Here is a 21,315-nt window from a genome sequence, read left to right as displayed (position 1 = left end):
TTTGCACTGTGGTCATTTGATTGCTTCTTCTTTCTCTTTATGCTCATTTTTTCACTCTGCGTATCAGAATTGATCTCACTAGTAATCACTTGTCATTTGTGTGCCACACGTGAGCCACACCCCCTTCAACACAGAAGCCAGCTTTTATCACTTTTGGAGGAAATCCTACTTCTGGCTGGTACTTTGTGTGAGGGTAAATGAAGACCTCTTTATTTGGACATGTATTTATCCAGTGTCACTGAACTGTGTAGTGATGTGGTCGCAAGGAGATCTTTTGTCAATTCTGCTTCAATGACCAGACTTACTGATAAAGCAAATCATGGTCATTTGTGGGTACTGTGCCCTTCATGCTGATCCTGCCCTGCAGAGGCACACCGATGCCTAGACTGCATGTGAGTGAGGACAGCACCCTGGGCTGTGGAGCAGTGGGTAATCAAGGGACATGGTTTGGGGGGGGGTGGTCCTGTGGCAGGGGAGTATGTTTTGAAACAGCTAGATTGAGATACTTCCCTCCCTGGCCCCATAGCTTTCCCTCCCTGGCCCCATAGCTTGGGAACCACTGACAAAGAATATCATTACAGTAAGCTAAGATTTTGAAAGTCTTTAACTTCCTAACACAACAGACAGTTTGGGTATAAGCAAAACATTTTCACATTTAAAATTTTGGGAAATTAAATCTCTTTATGTTCTCAGGTTGATGAAGAGAGAGCTCGAGTTTTTATTATTTATAATCAATTCCACTTTTCCAAATCCTCCACTCAAAAAATAGGAATCCACTGTTAACAAATTAGTGTATATTATATATTGCCTTTATTTTTTTCTCTAGGGGACTTGCTTTGTTATTTTAAACCAAGCATGCCCATTGTTTTGTGATGTGCCCTTTTCGCTTAATCTGTCTGGATGTATTTCCATTATAGTAGACCCACCTTATTTATTTGCTGCATGGATTTCTCACAGTCAAGCCATTCTTGACTGCTAGCTAGCTAGCAGTAGGATATTAAAATTTCCTACACCTTGGTCACCAACAGATATTAGAAATAAATTTTTTGTTGTTTATCCTTTGAATAGATGATAGAGTCACATGGTTGAAAAGTAGAAGGCATAAGGAACCAACGTCTCCATTTCCTGCTTGTGCAGGCAGCCATGTATCAGTCTCTTGGATATCCATGTAGATTTTTAGTACATAAGGAAAGCATATTGTGTTAGTTTGCCAGGAGTGTCGTAACATGTGAACTGGGTGGTTTAAACAAAAGGGATTTCTTTTCTTACAGTTCTGGAGGCTAGAAGTCCACGATCAAGGTGTTGGCAGGTTGAGTTTTTCCTGAGTCCTCTCATCATGGCTTGTAGAGGACCTTTCCTCTGCATACAACTCTTTCCCTACCTCCCTAACCCCATCTCTCTGTGTCCAGATTTCCTCCTCTTAGAATAATACTAGTGAGATTGCATTTCCCTGTATTATACAGTAGGACCTTGTTTATTTTACATATAAGCTTATTTTAACTCGAATTACCTTTTAAAAGGCCCTGTCTCCAAATACAGTCACATTCTGAGGGACTGGGGGCTAGGCTTGTTGAATATGAATTTTGGGAGGGACACAATTCAGCCCCTTACACACAACATGTGTGTAGGTATTTACAAAATGTGTAATTTTGATACTTTTATAGATTTAATAGCTTAGTGGTTTTCCCAAACTTTGAGGCATCTTTTCAGTAACCTTTTTCCAGTTAAAGATTAGTTGGCATTTCAGAGGTCTAGAGCTGGGCGGCAAAAAGTTTTGATCAAAGGACCGTATTTCGTGTGTGTCAAGACAGGCTGATGGAAGGGGAAGTAATCTAGCTTCACAGTGTGACTTAAAAGACCTAGTGAACTGAAGCTCACTGAGCAAAGCCAGTAACTGAAATGGGACAAGAGGGGGAGGAACAAGACCTGACTGAAGAGCTTCGGCCGTCACAGCAACAACTCACTGATGAAGAGCTCTTCATGCTGCAGCAAAAGGTAGCTGAAAGTCTGATTCTTTTAAGAAAGTAAAAGGCACTCGGATTGGTGTTGCACAAAGATGAGAAACAGAGAAAGTGAGAGTTGAGGAGCAAAGCAGGCGACTGCAGTGGCAGGAAGGGTGCAAGCAGCTGCAGAGCCCCAAGGGGGCAGGCAGGGGGGGAGAACTGGAGCACACTGCTGTCCCTGTCTGGACCAGGGACCCCAGGGTTACAGGTCCGATGGGGGCTTTTGTGCTGTCTTTGGATATAAAGCCTTTGAGACAGGGAAGGTTAAGGAAAAGGCAAACTACCGAACTTGGGAGGATGGACAGGTGTACAGGTTGACGCAGCAGCTACAGTGTGCTACATGGAAGATGACGAAGTGCATGTTTGTTAGTGAATACTTAACCGTTTTGTCTCCTTCTTCCCCCTTGGGAAAAACTTCCCAGTTGAAGTTAAAATATCGAAGATGGTCCACATGTTAAAACCTGGCGTTTCATGTTTCTGTGAAACCTTGTGTAAGCTTTCACGGTGCCGGCGGCTTGGGGTGGTGGGGCAGGGAAGCGGTAGGTAGGAAGAAGGCTCGGTGTAGTCCGTGGATTCTGAGAAATTACCACTGTGGACTGGCAACCAGCAAGTGCTGTCCTGACCACGGAGGGAATGGATGTGGGTGTAGCAGGGCAGAGAGACCCACAGTCCCTACTTATGTGGAGAACGTGGGCACCACTTAAGCATCTTAGATAGTGAAAAAGGAGTGAACTGGATTTGTGCATTTTATTTGGATCACTGGGAGTGCTAGTGTAGATGACAGGCTTAATGCTGACTTGCATGTGCTTGGTGGGCCTGATGCCCAGGGTGCTACTGATGTCCCCCAATTCGTCTTGTTCCAGAACTTTAAATGACATCACTTAGCTCTTTTTTTGCAAGCTCTTTTGCCTTTTTTTTTTTTTTTTTTTTACTTTCTTTCGTTTTCCTAATGATCGGTCCCTGATCTTCCCCTTACAGGAGTCCTGGTTCCATCCTTTCAGCTGTCCTATTTCAGCAGGCTTCCCCAGCACAGCCCATCTCTGAGATCCTGCCCACTCCCATGCCCATCACTGGATCTGCCTTCAGGCTCTGACAGAGGCAGGCATATGTGAAATCCAATTCTTAGCCACAGGGATCTGCTCCCACAGGGCCTGTGTTCTCATTCCCATCTCACTGTCAGGAGGCTGGTGACAAGACTATTTTGCAGGGCACTGCTGTCCTGTGGATGAGCAGGGATGGAAACCATCTCCACCCTACAACTTCCTGATGAAACACCACGCGGCTCAGCTCCTGACTGGGGCATTGCCTCCCTCTGCTTTATATGCTCATGGAGGGTAGAGCAAACTATATATAAGTACATGTGTGGGTCTCTCCAGTGAGCATGGCTGAGTTACTCCTGGATTTCTGAGTATCTCTTTCTGCTCCGAAAGCTCTGGCACCCAGTTTGAGGAGATCTGAATTCTGTAAAATGAGTTACAATGTATGTTTGCAGACTTTCATTAGGAGAGATAGGACTAAAATGATCCAGGTGGTGGGGAGAGCAGCACCTAAAAAATCAACACTGGGAATTCCCTGGCGATTGAATGGTTAGGGCTTGGTGTTTTGACTGTTGAGGGCCCAGGTTTGATCCCTGGTCAGGGAACTAAGATACCACAAGCTGTACAGTGCAGCTAAAAAAATAAAAATCAATAGCTTCCATAATCTTGGACAAACATTTATTTAGGAAATCAAATAAATAGGGTAAAAAACTGTGGTAGCAGCTTCACACAAAGATATTAGACCAAATTGAGAATTCCTTGCTCAGGTCATTCAGAATGGAACAAAATTCTTCAAGTGCTCACAGCACAGAAAATACCTGGTTTTCAATGAACATTTACTTGCTTTTCAATGGACATTTACTGGTTTACAATTAAGATCCCACACTGTTATAGTGAAAAGAGATCACTCCCACCTGCCTGGGTATACAGGTATACAGCCTGAAAAGCCTAGAGTACAAGTGCTAATGTGATACAAGCGTTTCTTTGTTAACAATCCTAAAACTGCCTTAGTAGTTTCCTAGTACTTAGACTTCCTAGTAGTACAGCTGTCAACAGGTTCACCTAATCCTTAGTTTCTTGTCTGAGGGAAAGGAAACAAGAACATCACCTGTCACTGCGGTCCTGGCTTCCCACTATACGAGCCTGGGCTCGGGAGTCTCGAATTACAGCAGGATCACTGTTTCCAGTCTCTGACAGGGTCAGGCCTGTGGCATCTGGCGCTGCAACACGGTCTGCTCCGGCTTCTTGGGCGGAGCTATGTGTACTGCCTATGTGTTTTCATAACATCTCTGCATCTATAGATGAGCCCATGTATGTGCTATCAACTTCATTCCCTACTGCAGAAGCTTTTAGGTTTTAAAATCTGCCTACCAAATCTTGACAATGACATTTGGTTCTGGAGTGCTTCATCAAGATCAACCTATTTGAATGAGGAAAAGTCAAAAGCTTATTCTCAATTTTTTAAAATAAAGATATTTTAAGATTACCAATAAAAAGCTCTTTATAAATAACAGTGTTCACAAGCAAATATCAATCTGTTCATAGCTGTAAGAAACTGAATGTACGATTTTTAAATATAGAAGCCATTTCATTAGGTTTAGATAAACAGACTACAAGTAAAACTTTACCATGCTGTTTAATCATTATTTACAATGTACACATTCCTGAGTATACCCCATTGAAGTGACATTGTGTACTTCTGAATTTTTCTGCATTCAGCTTAAAAGGTGTTTCTTCCCAAGAAACTGAACTTTTCTGTCAAATGCACTGGATCGAATAGGAGAATTGGGTTCATAAAATGGATTCATTGCAAACTAGGAGAGAAGAAAGTACTCAGGTGAGCTTGTCAAAGTAAAAAAGGCTGATAAATCATAGGTCTCTAAAAGGAAAAGATTTTAAAGTTTTAAATTAAGTCATCAAAGACATTCAAAACAAAAGTCTAAAGATCACATTTTTAAGTTTCAGTGAAGATGTTCCATTCTTAAATGTTAATGTCACATTAAGGAAATTTCTGTCTTGTTGTTTCTGGGTAGTACCTGTGGCAAAACCCACAGCGGCACATATCTAAGCACTACCTGTGTGAACAAAACCAACTCCTGGGATCCACCCCGTGTGTGAAATACAATTACACTCACGTTCAACTATCAAGACGTTGATTCATGTGGAAGGCCTCTGGCTATATAAAACACACTAAAAATCTGCCATATGCTCCGACTGAAGGAAAAAGCTATACCACACTACTTTTAAAAGTGCGGTAATTTTTAACAATCAGATTTTTAATACTTTGCTTTAACACAAGGCAAGTGATCAGTTTCTCAGATAATGAGTAGACCATAATATATGTGAGGGAAAATTAGTACTGGATGGAATCACAAGTGAGGAAAGGAGTTACCAACTTTTATACCATCGATTGGTGTTGTCCATCTTTATAAGAGGGCTAAATATTCTCTGCTACTTCTGACTAGGAATATTGATTGTCAACTATGCTGATATGCAAAAAATCTTGTGCAAATAAAGAACATTTAAATTATTAAGAATATACTGTTAGCACTGCAGTTTAACCACTCACATCTTATTACTATTTCAGTTTTCCTAAACAAGTATCAAGAAATGCAGGTGGCCCCTTTCTCCTTGAGTGACTTTGATAATACATGAATCACTTCTACTGGTTTATGATCTACATTGATTGCACTGTAACTTACTTGTTAATAAGTAGATGGGAAACAGTCTGGAATAAAATCATGAAGCAACTTCCCTTATATAGACTGCTTCTGTGTCTCTAGTTAGGGTTCCCTCATAAAATAAACTATGTGCACCAAAAGGGAAAGAATGAAACTGATCTAAAAATGACTACGAGTTGTCCTGCATGTGTGTTAAGCTGCTGATAGAGACTTGCCTGGTGAGGAGCTGCGAGGAACAGCCCTGCTGGGAGAAAGCTAGGCAGGGAGGAGAACTGTGCATCTAAGGGGCTCCCTCTATAGGCCAGTGTCCTGCCAAAGTTGGCATGTCTTTTATAATCAGATTTTACAAGGTATAGAACATACCATACCTTTATGTATAAATCATAGACATCGGTAAAGAAGTTCTTGATTCCGTCTTCTTGCCTGACATCATGCAGCATAATAAATCTCATATGTGAAATAATTAAGGTATAATCTTTAGAAATGAAAACTGAAAAGTTGATCAGTTGATACAATATTCTTCGAAAAGATAAACCCATAAACTGGGTTCAGAATTAGGTTAGTTTTATCTTGAAGAGAACATAATCTTTTTAAGTTAGAATGTAACTACAAAATAAAATCACCCTTAATATGGTTCAGATAAACCTTAATTTTATGAGATTGGACTTTAAAATTATCTGTTAAGCAAAAGATGTCCCCCCCACAAAAAAAAAGCACCATCAATGGCAATTGTTTACCTAACACTTTGCAGTCCACAGACTCAGAACCTGGCATCCAGATCTCATGCTGGTCTGGTCTGTCACCCCAACCCTTCCTTAGAGCTCTTTATTAAACAGGTAAGGATATGACCTGCAGTAACGAATGCTGAGACAAACCATTCATTGAATTTGTCCACCGTCTTCAAGTACATATTGTTTGACAGCCACATGTTCTCATCTACGAGGTCGAGGGCAGCGTGAGCTATGAACTGGTTCAGATGGCGGTGATCGTCCTAGGTGACAGTGAGTGACACCAGATTAACACTTCCATATAGGGAATTCTAGACACAGCTTGCTCATGGGAGGTGGGGGGAAGCTTTCTCCTATAAAAGGTCTTCAATGTTTTCACACTATTTTCTAATCTGGTATCTGAAACTCAAATAGAAACAGCCAATTACTTATGAAATGTGTTCAAGAAACTATATAGATTTTTAAAAATTTGGCAAGAAGGAAGTTATCAGATTCCATGAGCATTTAAGCATGGGGGGGGGGAAAGGATACTTCCTTTAAAAAAAAAAAAGAGTAGATCCTGCTTTCAATTTTTCTCCCCTTCCTCTCCCCTCTGTTCAGATCCTGCTTTCAAGAAGTGCACATCTTTTTAGGAGGAAGACAGGAAAATACAAGGTAGGCCAGGGAGGTGGCGAGGAAAGCTGCGGGCACCAGCCTCGGGTGGGGCCGGGGCCGGGGCTTGGTGCACAGCACCACCTGGTGAGCAGGGGAGACAGCCTGGCACTGGCTGCCCTGATGTGCAGGGAGATCCCAGAGCTGGCAACCTGGCTCGGCCCTAGCTGTGTGCAGTCACCTGTGCTGACAGCGCAAGGCGATCCTGTCAAAGCCGGAGATGTTTTTCTCATGGGCCTAAAAGGCTTAACTGAAGAAGGCGGGGCTGCCCCCCTGAATGTGGAGAGGGAATTCACAACCTGGAATGCAGCCTCACTCACATGAGATGCTTACTTTCAAAGTGCATTTTTCAAAGAACCCCTCTGTTCTAGGTTCCCCCAATTCCTGTGCTGCAGTCTCAACCCTCAGAATGTGGCCGTGTTTGGAAAGAGGGTTGCAGATGTCATCAGTTACCATGAGGTCATGCTAGCAGCGAGTGGGTCCCTAATCCAGTGACTGACGTATTTATAAAGGGGAAATCTGGAGACAGACTCACATGCAGGGAGAAAGCCACGGGAGACTACAGTTCTGCCACAAGGCACGAACTGTCAGCAGCTGGGAGAAAGGCCCGGAACAGGCCTTCCCTAGCACCTTCAGATGGGGCTGGCCCTGCTGATGGCTTGATCTCAGACTTCTGGGCTCGCCAACTGTGCGACAATCCTGTTCTGCTCTTCTCAGGCAGCCAGTGTCTGGTACTATGACTGCAGCCTTGGGAAATGAATGGAGCTTCCTGGCTGAAGAGGCTGTTGCCCGGGCTGGAGGAAGGTGGTCAGGTGCCCTGGAATCCCTCACGCAAGTAAAGCACATTTATACTTCAGTCCTGGCACACGGACAAAACTAACTTATTTCTCAGAGAAATGGATATGTTTTGTGTCTGGCTCATGGCAGTCTTTCCCGTTGCACCAATGAGCAAACTTGATAGATCAGAAGAAAACTGTAGGAGTGGTTTACAAAGGTGAGTGGTAGCAGGAGAAAGACCTAAGATCAAGTAACGCAACAGTTTTTATATGCATTGCTTTGCCTACCACGAGGCCAGTGGAATGAGAGAAAAACTGTATGTAAGTAGCCGCATACCACACAAAGCAAGTACTGCTGCAGCAATGCCTCCCATCCAGGTTTCAAACAGCAGTGTGCTCCTGGGAATGTGGGCAAATGATGGAGCAACAACACCTGCTCAGATAATACCTTGGATTTCTATCATATTTCAGTGGCAAGGTCTGAACAGTTGAAAAGTGTCCTACATTGGACATTACACATCATGACTAATTTCAAACATCAGTTCCTGTCTCAAAGGACGTTAAAGCCTATTTTTGGAGGCTGGGAGAAACACAGCACAATGGTCAGCGATTTACTTGGAATATGGCTTTGTACAGGGAGATGGAGGGACCAGCTCTCCTCATCCCAAGACCCTACAGCTCTGTTTACTCTTAAGTGGCACCACGTTCTTGAAGCAAGCTGGTTTTTTTGGAACCACTCTTGAGAACAAGAAAGTTGGGTGCCATCACCAGGGAGGAGAGCATGAGGGCCCCACATGGCCGGTGGACGCTGTGGGAAGTTGATGACAATAGCCGCCAGCCCTGGGGCGGCAGGAGGACATGGGAGTCGAGGTCTCTCTCAACCCTCTAGCCTGTCTGTCCTGCTGAAAAAGCTGATTCGAGGGCACAGAAGGGGCTTTCTTGGCATTTCAGGTCTGGAGCGTCTGCCCCTGCAGACCCAGTACGATCACTGCCTTTGGCGGGTGATCTAGGGACTGACAACCAGGGAGAGGAGACCCAGGGCATCCTGTGAGCCTGTGCCAAGTGTGTGCTGAACTAGAGCATGAACACACGATGCAGAGGACACTCCCGGCTGGCTCCTCTCAACCTGCAGGACTGCAGAGCGAGCCGCCTGTAGTTGTGCTGGGTCCACAGTGATCTCATCTGTCCAGACCCTTCCAGTTCCACAATCACATCATACCAGTATCCTTACAGCAACACCACAAGTGCTACGGGCTTTTTTAAAGTTTCATACGCACTTTGGATTCTGCTTTTCCAGCTGGCAAAAACTCCATTTCAAAAACTGGATTATCATGGTGACCAACGATGACAAAGTAGAAGCTTCCAGACATCGTCTTCAATACAGCTCCTAATTAAATGAAAATAATATGTTTTTAATACTCAGTACCAAAAACCAGGAAGTGAAGAACTCCATTTTTAACTTAAACCTAAATTGTAGAGGAGGTGGCCCCAAAACTGGCACGCTTTCCATGCCAAGTTTGATAGATACCAAGTGATAGATACCACGCCAAGATGATACCAAAGTGCTGCAAAACTAGAAGTGGCAATAATCCTCAAGCTCAAGTGAGGGGTGGAAGCCTGCAATTTTCACAGAGCAAACAATGACATCATTCCATTCCTATAGATACATAGCTTGTGATTGATACAATTTATTTATCTGTGCTATGTTCTGGAGAATCCACTACTACATTTTCATAGGGAAATTAGAAGACCTCTAACATGAAATCATAAAAACAACATTCTCCTGATAGGAAAGTGTGGAACATTTAGGGTAAGCTGGCTTCACCTTGGACTGGACCAGTTAGCCTGGGTGCTGTTGCCTACTGGCAACAATGTATAGCCGTAGAGCACTGTCCAGCACTGCTATACAGTCACCTACAGGCTGGGAGGGACTTGTCTTCTTCCCACCTGACGGCTCTGTGCTATGAATATAACTCTGCACAGAAAGGAGCCTGTGATAGGCCTCCTCAAACATCTTTCAAAAGGGAGGAAGAAATAGTGCTGTACTCTAGAAAAGATGGACGAAATCATAATCCAAAAGGAAGACATTCTGAGGCATAAAGAGCTCTTGGAACAAGGGTTGATAGGTTTGCTAAAGGCATAAAAAGACAAAGTAGGGGTACTGGGGGAGAAATCAATGATTCTGTGACTTTTAGCACAATCAAAATCTGGATGGATGGATGAACAGACAGGCGATGGACTCGTGTGTGTAATTTTAGCACGGGGTCTTCTGAATCAGACAAAGCTAGGTTCATGTCTAGCTCTAGCGACAGGAGCACAGGCACGCAGAGATGTGGGGCCGAGGAAGGCCTCCCTGTGGAGTGGGAACCCGCTTAACCGGGTGCCGACAGTAAGGTGTGTCAGAACCTAGGGCTCATCGAGCCTCACCGGGACTTCCATGCCATGAAATCTGAAGACAGAGCCAGGGATGATACCAAAGCTCTGCAAAACTAGAAGTGGCAATGATCCTCAAGCTCAAGTGAGGGGAAGGGGGTGGAAGCCTGGAATTTTCAGAGAGCAAACAATGACATCATTCCTTCTTGCCGGAAAAGGTTTCCTAGGTGGAGTTTGCCAAGGGAAGGGCTTGCTTTCTTCAGCACAAACATTTAAGCAGCAGCAGCAGCAGGGAGAAAAATACTAAAGGAAGATACTTCTCCCTCTGCACACATGTTAAGCAGCAGCAGGAGACGCTATATGTAAAAGGAAGATTACCCTTCTTCTCTGGCCCCCAAACCCACTCAGCCCCATGTGGAGACCTGTGTGGGGGAGAAAAGCATATCCTAAGAAGAGCATGAGGATAAACAAGAAACTGCAAGAAAGAAAGGGGCGGTCACAAACCCGTCAGCTACACAGAATGTGAGCTGCTAGTTACGTGATTTCACACAGGATTGAAGAAAGGATGCAGAGAAGCTGAGAGGTGTAGTGGAAGAAAAGGAAGCGACAAGAGCACATAACCACCTTGTCCCAGGAAGGCAATGTCTACAACTATTTAATACGTGGGGCCTCCTCGGCCTCAGTGGTGAGCAGAGCTGAGACTTGCTCTAGAATTCTGTGCTGTCTGATGGATGGAACTTTCTGCAAGGAGGGAGATGATCTCCATCTACACAGTCTTTCTGTCACCTGAAACAGGGGCCCTTTGAGTGTCTCCAAGGTCTCGAGGTGTGGAGGCGTTACACAGAACTTGGCAGTGGGTGAAACTGGGGAACTGCAGGAAGAATTCAGGATGTTGCCAAATGTCTGGCTGACCAGCTCAAGCAGAATATCAAGGTGATGAAGATATAAAAGAAATCAGAAAGGGAAGGAAGAGGGATGAAAATGAACAGGTCAATTCTGCACGTGTGGTGGCAGCCAGAATAAGCTCCCCGGGCCCCCACCCTAAGCTTGGGAAACTGAAAATTAATCTAGGTGGCAAAGGGCATTAAGGCTGTAGATGCAACTAAGGCCGCCCATTAGCTGATCTTCAGGTAGGCCAAGGATCCCGGCTACTCAGGTGGAGCCAATGTAATCACCAGAGTCTTTAAAAGTGGAAGAGGGTGGAACCCCAGGGAAGCGTCGGGGGTTCTTGGTGGGGGGTGGGTTGCCACGGAGACGAAACCTTGCTGGTTTTCAAGATGGAAGAAACAGCCATGAACCAAGGAATGCGGGTGGCCTCTAGAAGTTGGAAAGGACAACGAAACAGATTCTTCCAGAGAGCTTCCAGAAGGGATTTACGCCCAGTGAGACTCGTGTTGGCCTTCTACCCTACAAAACGGTAAGCTGATAAGTTTGTGTTGTTTTAGGCCAGTAAACTTGTGGTAATGCGTTATGGCCGCAGTAGGAAACTAACAACACGTCAAAGCTGAAAAAACCTGCAGGCTTAAGAAAAAGGGAAGTAGAAGAGACTGGGGACAAAGTGAGCTTATTTTCCATGGGTCACAGGTTTCAGAGCCTTGTGGAAATGGGGGGCCAATGGTGCATCAAGGTAGAGCAACTCGGAGCAGTACAGGGACGAGAGTGGAAGAGAACAGCAGCTGGGTTTTCCAGCGAGTGTCTCATACCCCTAACACAGCCTCGAACAGGAAAACTGCTCATGCTCACGGGATGGGCCTGCAGGGAGTAGGGGGAGGGCATGCCATTGTGCGCTCAGTCGTGTCTGACTCTCTGCAACCCCATCAACTGTAGCCTGCCAGGCTTCTCTGTCCATGGGATTTTCCAGGCAGGAATACTGGAGTGGGTTGCCATATCCTCCTCCAGGGGGAGGGCACAGGGCTGGAATACAAGAAAGGGAAGGCAGGAAGGAGGTGGGGGAGGCGGGATTAACTAGCCTCAACAAGGACAAGAACCTTCTGAAAGTTCTAGTGCCGAGGTGCTCCAGGGCCTTGACTGATGAAACCTGTGTCAGGTGAGGAACAGTACGTTTGTGAGAAGTTGCCACAGTTGTTAAAATAGGATGAAGACACCCTCCTTTACAAGGGCAGGACTTGTGGGCTGAACAGAGGGGAGCCAGGACTCCCATCTGTGCCAAGAACAGCTGTCTGTGGTGGTTAAAATGTCTGGAACTGCTTTTGAGCGAGAGAACTGAAGAAATCAACAAGGAGCTCTGGACTTCTTGAAGAGACCGTGTACAAGATGTGAGAAGTAGGGCACTAGCTAGTAATGGCTATAAAGTAGGACCAGTAAGCCATGAGGCTTGAGTCAGAAGGGCTAAAAGCCCCACACGAGCTGAAATGTGTGCTATATGTTAAGAAAAACAAGCGACATGCAGACTACTATCAGGAAAAAGCAGAGAATGGTTAATGATTTGAGGCACCTGGTGTGTAAACAACACAGGACACAGGTGTGTTGAATTTGAGTTTTCTCAAAGAATGGTTTTCACACAGCAAGTGTGGAAGACATGAGGTTAGGCAGGCTATGAACCCCAAGATAGGCATGTTAAAGAAACAGTTGGGTTAACAACTCTGATGGTGTAACTACTGACCAGGGACATTTGAGAAATCACAGGAATAGAAAGAGCCATGCTTTCAGAGGTTAGTAACTGTTATGCCAACTTTCAGAAAACAAAAACGCTTATCTTGAAATCTGAGTACTGCTGAAGAGATTAAAACACCAACAGAAACGGGTATGAAATGTCTGTCTTCAGTCAGATACTATGCTGGGAACTTCTATGATAAACTAAGTCCTTTAATGTGTATCCTTAGAAAGAGTGGGTTACTACTCACTTGTTCTAGAAGAACAAGTCATTCCAGACCTACACTCGCTGTTGTGGAAGGGAACTAGGGAGATGGTGAGTCACCTTCTGAAGTCATGGGGTTCTCCACCCAAGAACTCATGGGGGACCAGTAGCCTGGGTGACAGCCTGTGGTATCCCCGGAGAAAGAGCAGTGCTGGGGACCCAGGATGTGCACGTTCTCTGCTGAAGGAGGGATAGTAGGGGACTGACTGGAACGTTTAACATGTTCCATGTCACTGGACAGCATGGGGTCTCTAGGGAGCCTTGGAAGTGACGTTAACCTAGCGCAGTTCAAGGGGTTTGTTTGCATCAGTAACTGAGGTGAAGCCAACTTATCACACCCAAAGATAACATGCTAAGGGCACCTAATTTATTAGAAGGCTACAGTTAGGATTCAAGACCTCCACGGCTACGAGAAATAGGTTACATGAACAGGACAGAATTTAAAGAATTCGAAATAAAGTCCTATACTTGGGCTGAAAAAATCAACAGCACAACAAGAGGATGAGGGAAACCTAGTGTAAGAGTAGCTCGTCTACGGGGACTGCTTCTCATTTACTGCCAGCTCAGTCAGAGGCAGCAATCCAATACACTGGCCAGAAAAGCTAATGCAATTCCAGACTGCGTTAAGAAAAGATGATGTCCTCATGACTAATAATACCATCTCTGGGGAAGATACTCAGTTCTGGGAATCACACTTTTAAAATTCATTAACTCTGAACTGTGTGTGTTGGGAAGAGGGAAGCATTTAGGCTAAGGAATGCCCTGGGAACAAGACAAAAGCTACTGAAGGAGCTGAGGATGTTTAAAATGGAGGCAGGTGAAGCCCTTTTGTGGGGGGAAGGCAGTGGAATAGGTGCAGTCTTTATAAATATGATGCTATCTATGGGAAGGGATTTGACTAGGGATGCCAATTGGTTTTCCCCCATGAGCTTGTTCCAATCAGCTGGTAGTGAGGGCCAGGAACTAGTGTTGAGAAAGATTCTGAGACTGAGGGTGGTCGGGGGAAGGATTGCTGTGATCAGTTACCACGTCTGCTATGGGTGTGGGAAAGGGCAGTGCCTATGGGAGTGCCAAGTATTTGCTAAATCTGAACTAGACAGATTTATTCCAAACTGTTCCAGAGGCCAAGCCTAGGGCTGCTCCTTTGAAGTTACCTGGAAAGACATTTGGGTGAATATAATTGAGAACTTAGGAACCAAGAACTATCAGGTTGCCTTGTGAAATGACTCCATACTAACATCTTAGAACATTCTTCATCATCTCACTATTCTGCTCAAAAGCCTTAGTGCTTCTCATCTAACTAAGTACCAGTATCCAAAACCTAGTCCCATGTTGTTCTACCTCAGCTACAGTGGATTGGTATATTTATTTTTTCCCTCTCCAGCTGATCATGTCCAGTCCAGACTTATTTCTCTCTTCATGCCTGGAATACTCAAATTCCGTATGTTTACCTTATCCGTCTTTCAAAGTCTACCCAAATCCTTCCTTCTCCAAGTATTTCCCAACCCAACCTACATGGTCTCTACCTCCTATGTAAGTCCTGTCACTCTTGATGCCTATTAAACCGTTTAAGCCTTTCATGGCTAGGGGTGAAAATTCACTGTACTCTTCAGTGCTGCTCACAAAGCTAACACAGGCCCAGTTTTGTCCTCGTAGGTAGGCCTTAGATACCTTATACCCACAGCATGGGGCTCTGGAGTCAGGCCAGATGCCTCACTGCTCTTGAAAGGGTCCTGATTTTTTTTATTCCTTTCAGAATTTTCACCCTTCCTCCTTTGCTTTTTGTCAACCATCCAAATACTACCTAACAAGGTATTGATGAAGTCACAGTTTTCAGAGATGTGTCCACTCATGTCCATCCCCAACACTTTTTCTAAAATCTTTACTCAGTCTACAATGCATCTCTGGCTCAGATGGTAAAGAATCCACCTGCAATGTAGGAGACCCCGGTTCGATTCCTGGGTTGGGAAGATCCCCTGGAGAAGGGAGTGGCAACCCATTCCAGTATCCTTGCCTGGAGAGTTCCATGGACACAGGAGCCTGGTAGGCTACAGTCTATGGGATCGCAAAAAGTCGGACACAATTAAGCGAGTAACACTTTCACAATGCATCTTAGTTCTTAGCCAATTCTCTGGCTATGTTTTCAGCATTGCTTCTCGAGAGACTTTTCTAATTAGATTTAAGCATCTTGGGGACCCAGCTCACCTATCTTCTTCACAGCAAGCACCAAGTGTAGCTCACTGGTTTTTAACCAGGGGCGACTTTGCCTCCCAGGGTCAGGTGGCAATGTCAGGAGGTTGTCAGAACTGGGAGGGAGGTGCTACTGGCATCGATTGGGTGGAAACCAAGGATGCTACTCAGCATCTTACAGTGCGCAGGACAACACCACAATGGAGCATTTCCCGACTCCAAACGGCAATAGTGCCGCAGTTAAGAAACCTAGGGTGGGCTGAATAACCCAACCCAACAAAAGGTATTACAAGAAGCAAAGCGCTGAAGCAGGCGGACGTTTGCAGATTGAATCTCGGTGTGGAACTGCCGGCCGGGCTGTTGAGCTCAGCCGGCCAGGGACAGAGGGGAGAAAAAGAGCCAACACCCGGCTCCCCCGGGACAGAACACATTCCCCCAGAGTCCCCGAACGCCAACCGTCCACTCGCTCCATCCCCCTACCTGCGGCGAGACGCCAACAACCAAAACGCCCAGTCAGCTGCCGCGGCACCGAACCGCGCTCCTTAACTTCCGTAGGGACACCGGAAGCAGCCCTCGCGAGACTCCGCGGTACCGCCCTCGCGTAGTGGGCGGGGCTTCCGGCCGCAGCCCTGCGTATCTTGGCGCTTGCGCCATAGTGCCCTAGACGAAGGCGTCTCTGCTTGGCTTTCAGAGGGCTGGGGTCGGCTCCGGGCAGCGCGAATTCCGGCCGATGCTGTACTTTCTCTAGCCGTCCGTCTTCTGGTCTCTGCCCGTGAGAGTCGCGCGTGGGCCGCAGCCACGCCCACCTATCAGAACTGCCAAGACGTGCACGTCTCTGTCCGAGTTCCTAGTTCGCAGTGCGAAGCGGAAGGTTCACCTTGTTCCTCCTGGTACTCTGGGGTTGAGGCAGGACTCTGAAGGCAGGGGTTCCCCTAGGCCAGAGCCTGCATCCCAGGTTCGGGCTTAAACTTGGGGCACGGTGGGGCGGGCTCGGGAGGAAGCCGACACCTGATGGCTCAGGTAGATACACCTGGCCGCCGCCTCGAGGCGGGCGGAAGTGAAGCCTTTGGTTCCGTTAAAACGCCTTTCTCCCCTGGGTGTGTGAGGGCTTCCTTGGAGACCACTGGTCTGTGTGCAGAATTTAACATCCCCTCTGCCCGCCAGGTAAACCATAACCGATTCTCTTCTGGTCCATCATGTTCCCCAAATCTGATGTGTTGAGTCAAGATGATCTGCGCAAAAAGCTGTACCAGACGTTTAAGGATCGAGGTATACTGGACACACTCAAGGTATCAGTTTTAGGCATATCTGTTAACGTAGATTTTGCGAGTGTAACCTGTGACAGGTAGTACATGTAAATACATCCATGTCTTGGGTATCACGCTAAAGATTGTGTTGGTGGGTTATATTGCTCTGTTCCCGTGTAACTCTTTAATCGTTAAATAAACACATTTTAGTAACGTTTGTTTTAGAAATCTGAGATGTTCCTGAGTTATTAAGTGGTTTTGTAATGCTCATATTTGAATGGAGGATATTGACACCATATAGGAAACGTTAAGGGACTACTTACTGTAGAAAAGTTTGGGGAATGAGAAATTTGTTCTTTAAAATATATTGAAAGGTATAAATACCTGCTGCTGCTGCTAAGTCGCTTCAGTCGTGTCCGACTCTGTGCGACCCCATAGACAGCTGCCTACCAGGCGCACCCGTCCCTGGGATTCTCCAGGCAAGAACACTGGAGTGGGTTGCCATTTCCTTCTCCAGTGCATAAAAGTGAAAGTGAAGCTGCTCAGTCGTGTCCGACTCTTAGCGACCCCATGGACTGCGGCCTACCAGGCTCCTCCGTCCATGGGATTTTCCAGGCAAGAATGCTAGAGTGGGTTATAAATACTTGAGCAGCAAATATTTCTTAGGACACTTCATGTATTAATTAACAGCAGGAAGTAGGATTAGCTCAAATGTGTTTTCTATATATATTTCATTAAAGTATTTTACACTTAAAAGTAGGAAATTGAGGGAAAACTTTTTCTTCTGGCTGCTCCATTGTTTTTGTACCTTAAAAATACTTCAAACTCATCTGAAATATAGAAAGACAAACAGGAGAGATGTCATCTCTAACACAACCACTAATTGGCGTACTGTTTTGTCTATTTGTGTATCTTCTGTAATACATGGTGATCATTTTCCTGTGTGTGGTTTTTGAAAAGATCGTTTGATTTATTTACGGCTGCGCTGAATCTTTCTTGCTGCATGCGGGCTTTCTCTAGTTGTGGTGGGTGAGGGCCACTCTTATTGAGGTGCTCTGGCTTCTCATTGCAGTGGCTTCTTTTGTTGTAGAGCACAGCAGGCTTGAGGTGTGCAAGCTTCGGTAGTTGTCCACAGGCTTAGTTGCTCCGCAGCGGTGGGATCTTCCCATTTCAGGGATCTAGCCTGTCGCCTGCATTGGCAGGCAGATTCTTAGCCACGCCACCAGGGAAGCCCTTCCTTTGTTTTTAACTGTTTCTTGAAATTCTAATTTTCATTGTCCGAAGCTGAGCCTGGTGCCATACATGTAATTATGCAGCATTCCTCTATTATTGAATATTTAGGTTATATTGAGGTTTACACACTCCTGCAATTGCACCTCTCACTTTTTGTCTTGGATAGATGAAGTGGCATTAATGAATTAAAAGGTGTGAGCCATTTTAAGGCTCTTGGTTTATGTGTCTTTTTCTAGAAAGATTGTAATCTATTGACCGTTGAACAACACGTGTTTGAACTCCTCAGGTCCACTTATATGTGGACTCTTTTTTCAATAAATATCTACTATAGTACTACACTGTTTGTGTTGGTTGAATCCACATATGCAAATCTGGGGATCTAAAGGGGGCCCCTAACCTCTGATGGTTCGCGAGGCAACTTCAGTTTATATTCCACCAGTATTTTGAAAATGCTTATCTCTCGTCAATATAATGATCATGACATGTTTTAAATCAATCTAAGATTGAGAAGCCCTTATTGTTTTAACATTCTTTCTTTTGATTATCAATAAGGTTGTGCATATTTTCTGGCTGTATGTTTTCCATGGATTGGTGGTTCATGTTCCCCTTTGCCCGTTTTTTTCCCCTAGAGTGCTAGTGTTTTCTTATTGATGTATTTCTTATTGATGTATGCTCTTTTAATGGAAAATTAGTCATCTTTCCATTTTTGTGACAATACTGTTGGTGTTCAATTTTATTTTGGCTCTAAAAAGGCTAAAATTGCATTTTTCTATGGTCAAATCTCTTGTTTACTATTTTCTGCTGATTATTCTCAGTAAGTCATTTCCATTAAGAATGAATATTCAATTTTTAAGTTTTTAAAAAGGTTTCGGTTTTTTTGCGGTTAACTCTTTAACCTACTTGGAATTAATTATAATACATCGTGCATTAGTCCACTTTCTTATGCAGAATGTTTCTTGCATCTAGGCATGGTGTATGTTCTTTTACTGTGCTTTGGATTTAGTTTAGTAGAATTCTACTTCATGTGTGTAGTCACAATTGATAGTGACCTCTCATTATCCTCTTTTTGACTTTGGTATCAGGGTTATGGTAGCCTTGTTCTCTTTAAAGCTGCAGCCTACCCTCAGAAATACTCTTTGTTCTTTGCAGCTGACCATTCAGTGTCTGTTACTCTAGCTTCATCAGTGACAGGGAGAATTTTTACTATCTCAGTCTGAGCTAATTTATTTTCTCAGTTTAAGGACTGACCTGGGTGAGTTCTAATTTTTGAAATTCCCTGAAGTGTTTAGTGGTCTAATTCACATTCTGTTTGAGTGTTTGAAAAGAATTTGTTTTAATGGTTAAGTCCAAAGTTATATCAATACCTGTTAAATGAAGTTTATGAAATCTTTTTCCTTATTTTGAATCTAGTCTGTCGGTTTCTTTTTTTAAATTGGTGTCTAATTGCCTTACAGTGTTGTGTTAATTTCTGCTGTACAATGAAGTGAATCACCTATATATTCCTCCCTTCCTCTTGAACCCACCATCCCACCCCTCTAGGTCATCACAGAGCACCAAGCTGAGCTCCCTGTGTTACACAGCAGCTTCCCACTAGCTGTCTATTTGCACATGGTAGTGTATATATGTCATTCCTAATCTTCCAATTCGTTCTCCCCCTCCCCTGTGTCTGCTGTCTCTTCTCTGTGTCTGTGTCTCTATTCCTCCCCTGCAAATAGGTTCACCTGTACCATTGTTTTTTTAGATTCCACATACATGAGTTAATATATGATATTTGTTTCTTTCTTGCTGACTTACTTTACTCTGTATGGCAGACTCTGGGTCCATCCACATCTCTGCAAATGACTCCATTTCCTTTCCTTTTATGGCTGAATAATATTCCATTGTATATATGTACCACATCTTCTTTATCCATTCATCCATCGATGGACGTTTAGGTTACTTTTGTGTACTGGCTGTTGTAAATAGTGCTCCAGTGAATGTTGGGGGTACGTGTGTCTATATGAATTATGGTTTTCTCAGGATATATGCATGGTAGTGGGATTGCTGGGTCATAGAGTAGTTCTATTTTTAGCTTTTTAAAGGCACTCCATACTGTTCTCCATAGTGGCTGTATCAATTTACACTTCCACCTTCAGTGCAAGAGGGTTCCCTTGTCTCCACACTCCCTCCAGCGTTTATTTGTAGATTTTTTTGATGATGGTCATTCTGACCAGTGTGAGCTGATTACTTACTGTAGTTTTGATTTGCATTTCTCTAATAATTAGTGATGTTGAGCATCTTTTCATGTGCCTCTCGATTATGTTTATGTCTTCTTTGGAGAAATGTCTGTTTAGATATTTGCCCATTTTTTGATTGGGTTGTTTGTTGTTTTGATATTGAGCTGCATGAGATGTTTGTATATGTTGGAGATAAATCCTTTGTCAGTTGCTTCATTTGCAAATATTTTCTCCCATTCTGAGAGTTGTCTTTTCATTTTGTTTATGATTTCCTTTGCTCTGCAAAAGCTTTTAAGTTTATTTAGGTCCCATTTATTTATTTTTTAAAATTTTTATTACTCTAGGAGGTAGGTCAAAAAAGATCTTGCTGTAATTTGTGTCAAAGAGTGTTCTGCCTATGTTTTCCTCTAAGAGTTTATAGTGTCCAGTGTTACATCTATGTCTTTGATCCATTTTGAGTTTATTTCTCTGTATCATGTTAGAGAATGTTATAATTTCATTCTTTTACATGTCGCTGATAAGTTTTCCCAGCACCACTTATTGAAGACATTGTCTTCTCTTCATTGTATGTTCTTGTCTCCTTTTTCACAGATTATGTGATGGTAGGTGCGTGGGTTTATCTATGAGTTTTTATCCTGTGCCATTGATCTGATCTGTATTTCTGTTTTTCTGCCAGTATCATACTGTCTCGATTATTGTAGCTTTGTAATAAGGTCTGAAGTCAGGGAGCCTAGTTCCTTCAACTCTGTTTTTCTTTCTCAAGCTCGCTTTGGCTATTCGGAGTGTTTTGTGTTTCCATAAAAACTGTAAAATTTTTGTTCTAATTCTTTGAAAAATGCCATTGGTAATTTGATAGGGATTGTATTTAATCTGTGGAGAAGGCAATGGCACCCCACTCCAGTACTCTTGCCTGGAAAATCCCATGGACGGAGGAGCCTGGTAGGCTACAGTCCATGGGGTCGCTAAGAGTTGGACGACTGAGCGGCTTCACTTTCACTTTTCCCTTTCATGCACTGGAGAAGGAAACGGCAGCCCACTCCGGTATTCTTGCCTGGAGAATCCCAGGGACGGCGGAGCCTGGTGGGCTGCCGTCTATGGGGTCGCACAGAGTCGGACACGACTGAAGCGACTTAGCAGCAGCAGTATTTAATCTGTAGATCGCTTTGTGTAGTATAGTCATTTTCACAATATTGATTCTTCCAATCTAAGACATCTATTTCTGTTTATATCATCTTTAATTTCTTTCATAAGTCTTTTCTGAGTACAAGCCTTTTGCCTCCTTAGATAGATTTATTCCTAGGT

General features: G+C 44.2%; 2 protein-coding genes and 1 long non-coding RNA gene across 9 annotated transcripts in view; 2 read left to right on the top strand and 1 right to left on the bottom strand.

Moving 5' to 3' along the window:
- Window positions 1–3,701: 3,701 nt before the first annotated feature.
- Window positions 3,702–15,879, bottom strand: TRAPPC2 (trafficking protein particle complex subunit 2). Of its 2 annotated transcripts, none has more exons than XM_081566444.1 (5): window positions 15,798–15,879; window positions 9,154–9,263; window positions 6,568–6,712; window positions 6,090–6,175; window positions 3,702–4,854 (listed from the first exon to the last, which is right to left on the bottom strand). In XM_081566444.1, the coding sequence occupies exons 2-5, from the start codon at window positions 9,244–9,246 to the stop codon at window positions 4,756–4,758; spliced, it is 423 nt and encodes a 140-aa protein (XP_081422570.1). In that variant the 5' UTR covers window positions 9,247–9,263; window positions 15,798–15,879; the 3' UTR covers window positions 3,702–4,755. The 2 variants fall into 2 exon arrangements, with proteins under 2 accessions (XP_081422570.1, XP_081422569.1); XM_081566443.1 differs by having other exon boundaries at window positions 6,090–6,196; window positions 6,571–6,712.
- On the top strand, window positions 4,725–11,210 carry LOC145536724 (uncharacterized). The gene is made up of 3 exons (XR_014075973.1): window positions 4,725–4,877; window positions 7,050–7,103; window positions 7,818–11,210. It is a non-coding gene; the product is annotated as an uncharacterized LOC145536724 (long non-coding RNA).
- A 100-nt stretch (window positions 15,880–15,979) lies between the features above and the next one.
- The window catches only part of OFD1 (OFD1 centriole and centriolar satellite protein), a 60,148-nt gene continuing 54,812 nt past the window's right edge, over window positions 15,980–21,315 (top strand). For 2 of the 6 annotated variants that reach the window (XM_081566422.1, XM_081566418.1), the window contains exons 1-2: window positions 15,980–16,188; window positions 16,482–16,606. In XM_081566422.1, coding sequence (XP_081422548.1) covers window positions 16,514–16,606 — 93 coding nt within the window. In that variant the 5' untranslated portion in view covers window positions 15,980–16,188; window positions 16,482–16,513. Of the gene's footprint in view, window positions 16,273–16,481; window positions 16,607–21,315 lie in introns of all 6 variants that reach the window. The other 4 variants (XM_081566421.1, XM_081566417.1, XM_081566423.1 and 1 more) reach the window with 2 other exon arrangements.

The sequence above is a fragment of the Giraffa tippelskirchi genome, chromosome X, assembly GCF_054371585.1.
Source record: "Giraffa tippelskirchi isolate mGirTip1 chromosome X, T2T-mGirTip1v1.2.pri, whole genome shotgun sequence".
NCBI classification, from domain to species: domain Eukaryota; kingdom Metazoa; phylum Chordata; class Mammalia; order Artiodactyla; family Giraffidae; genus Giraffa; species Giraffa tippelskirchi.
This window is presented reverse-complemented; position numbering and strand designations above follow the sequence as displayed.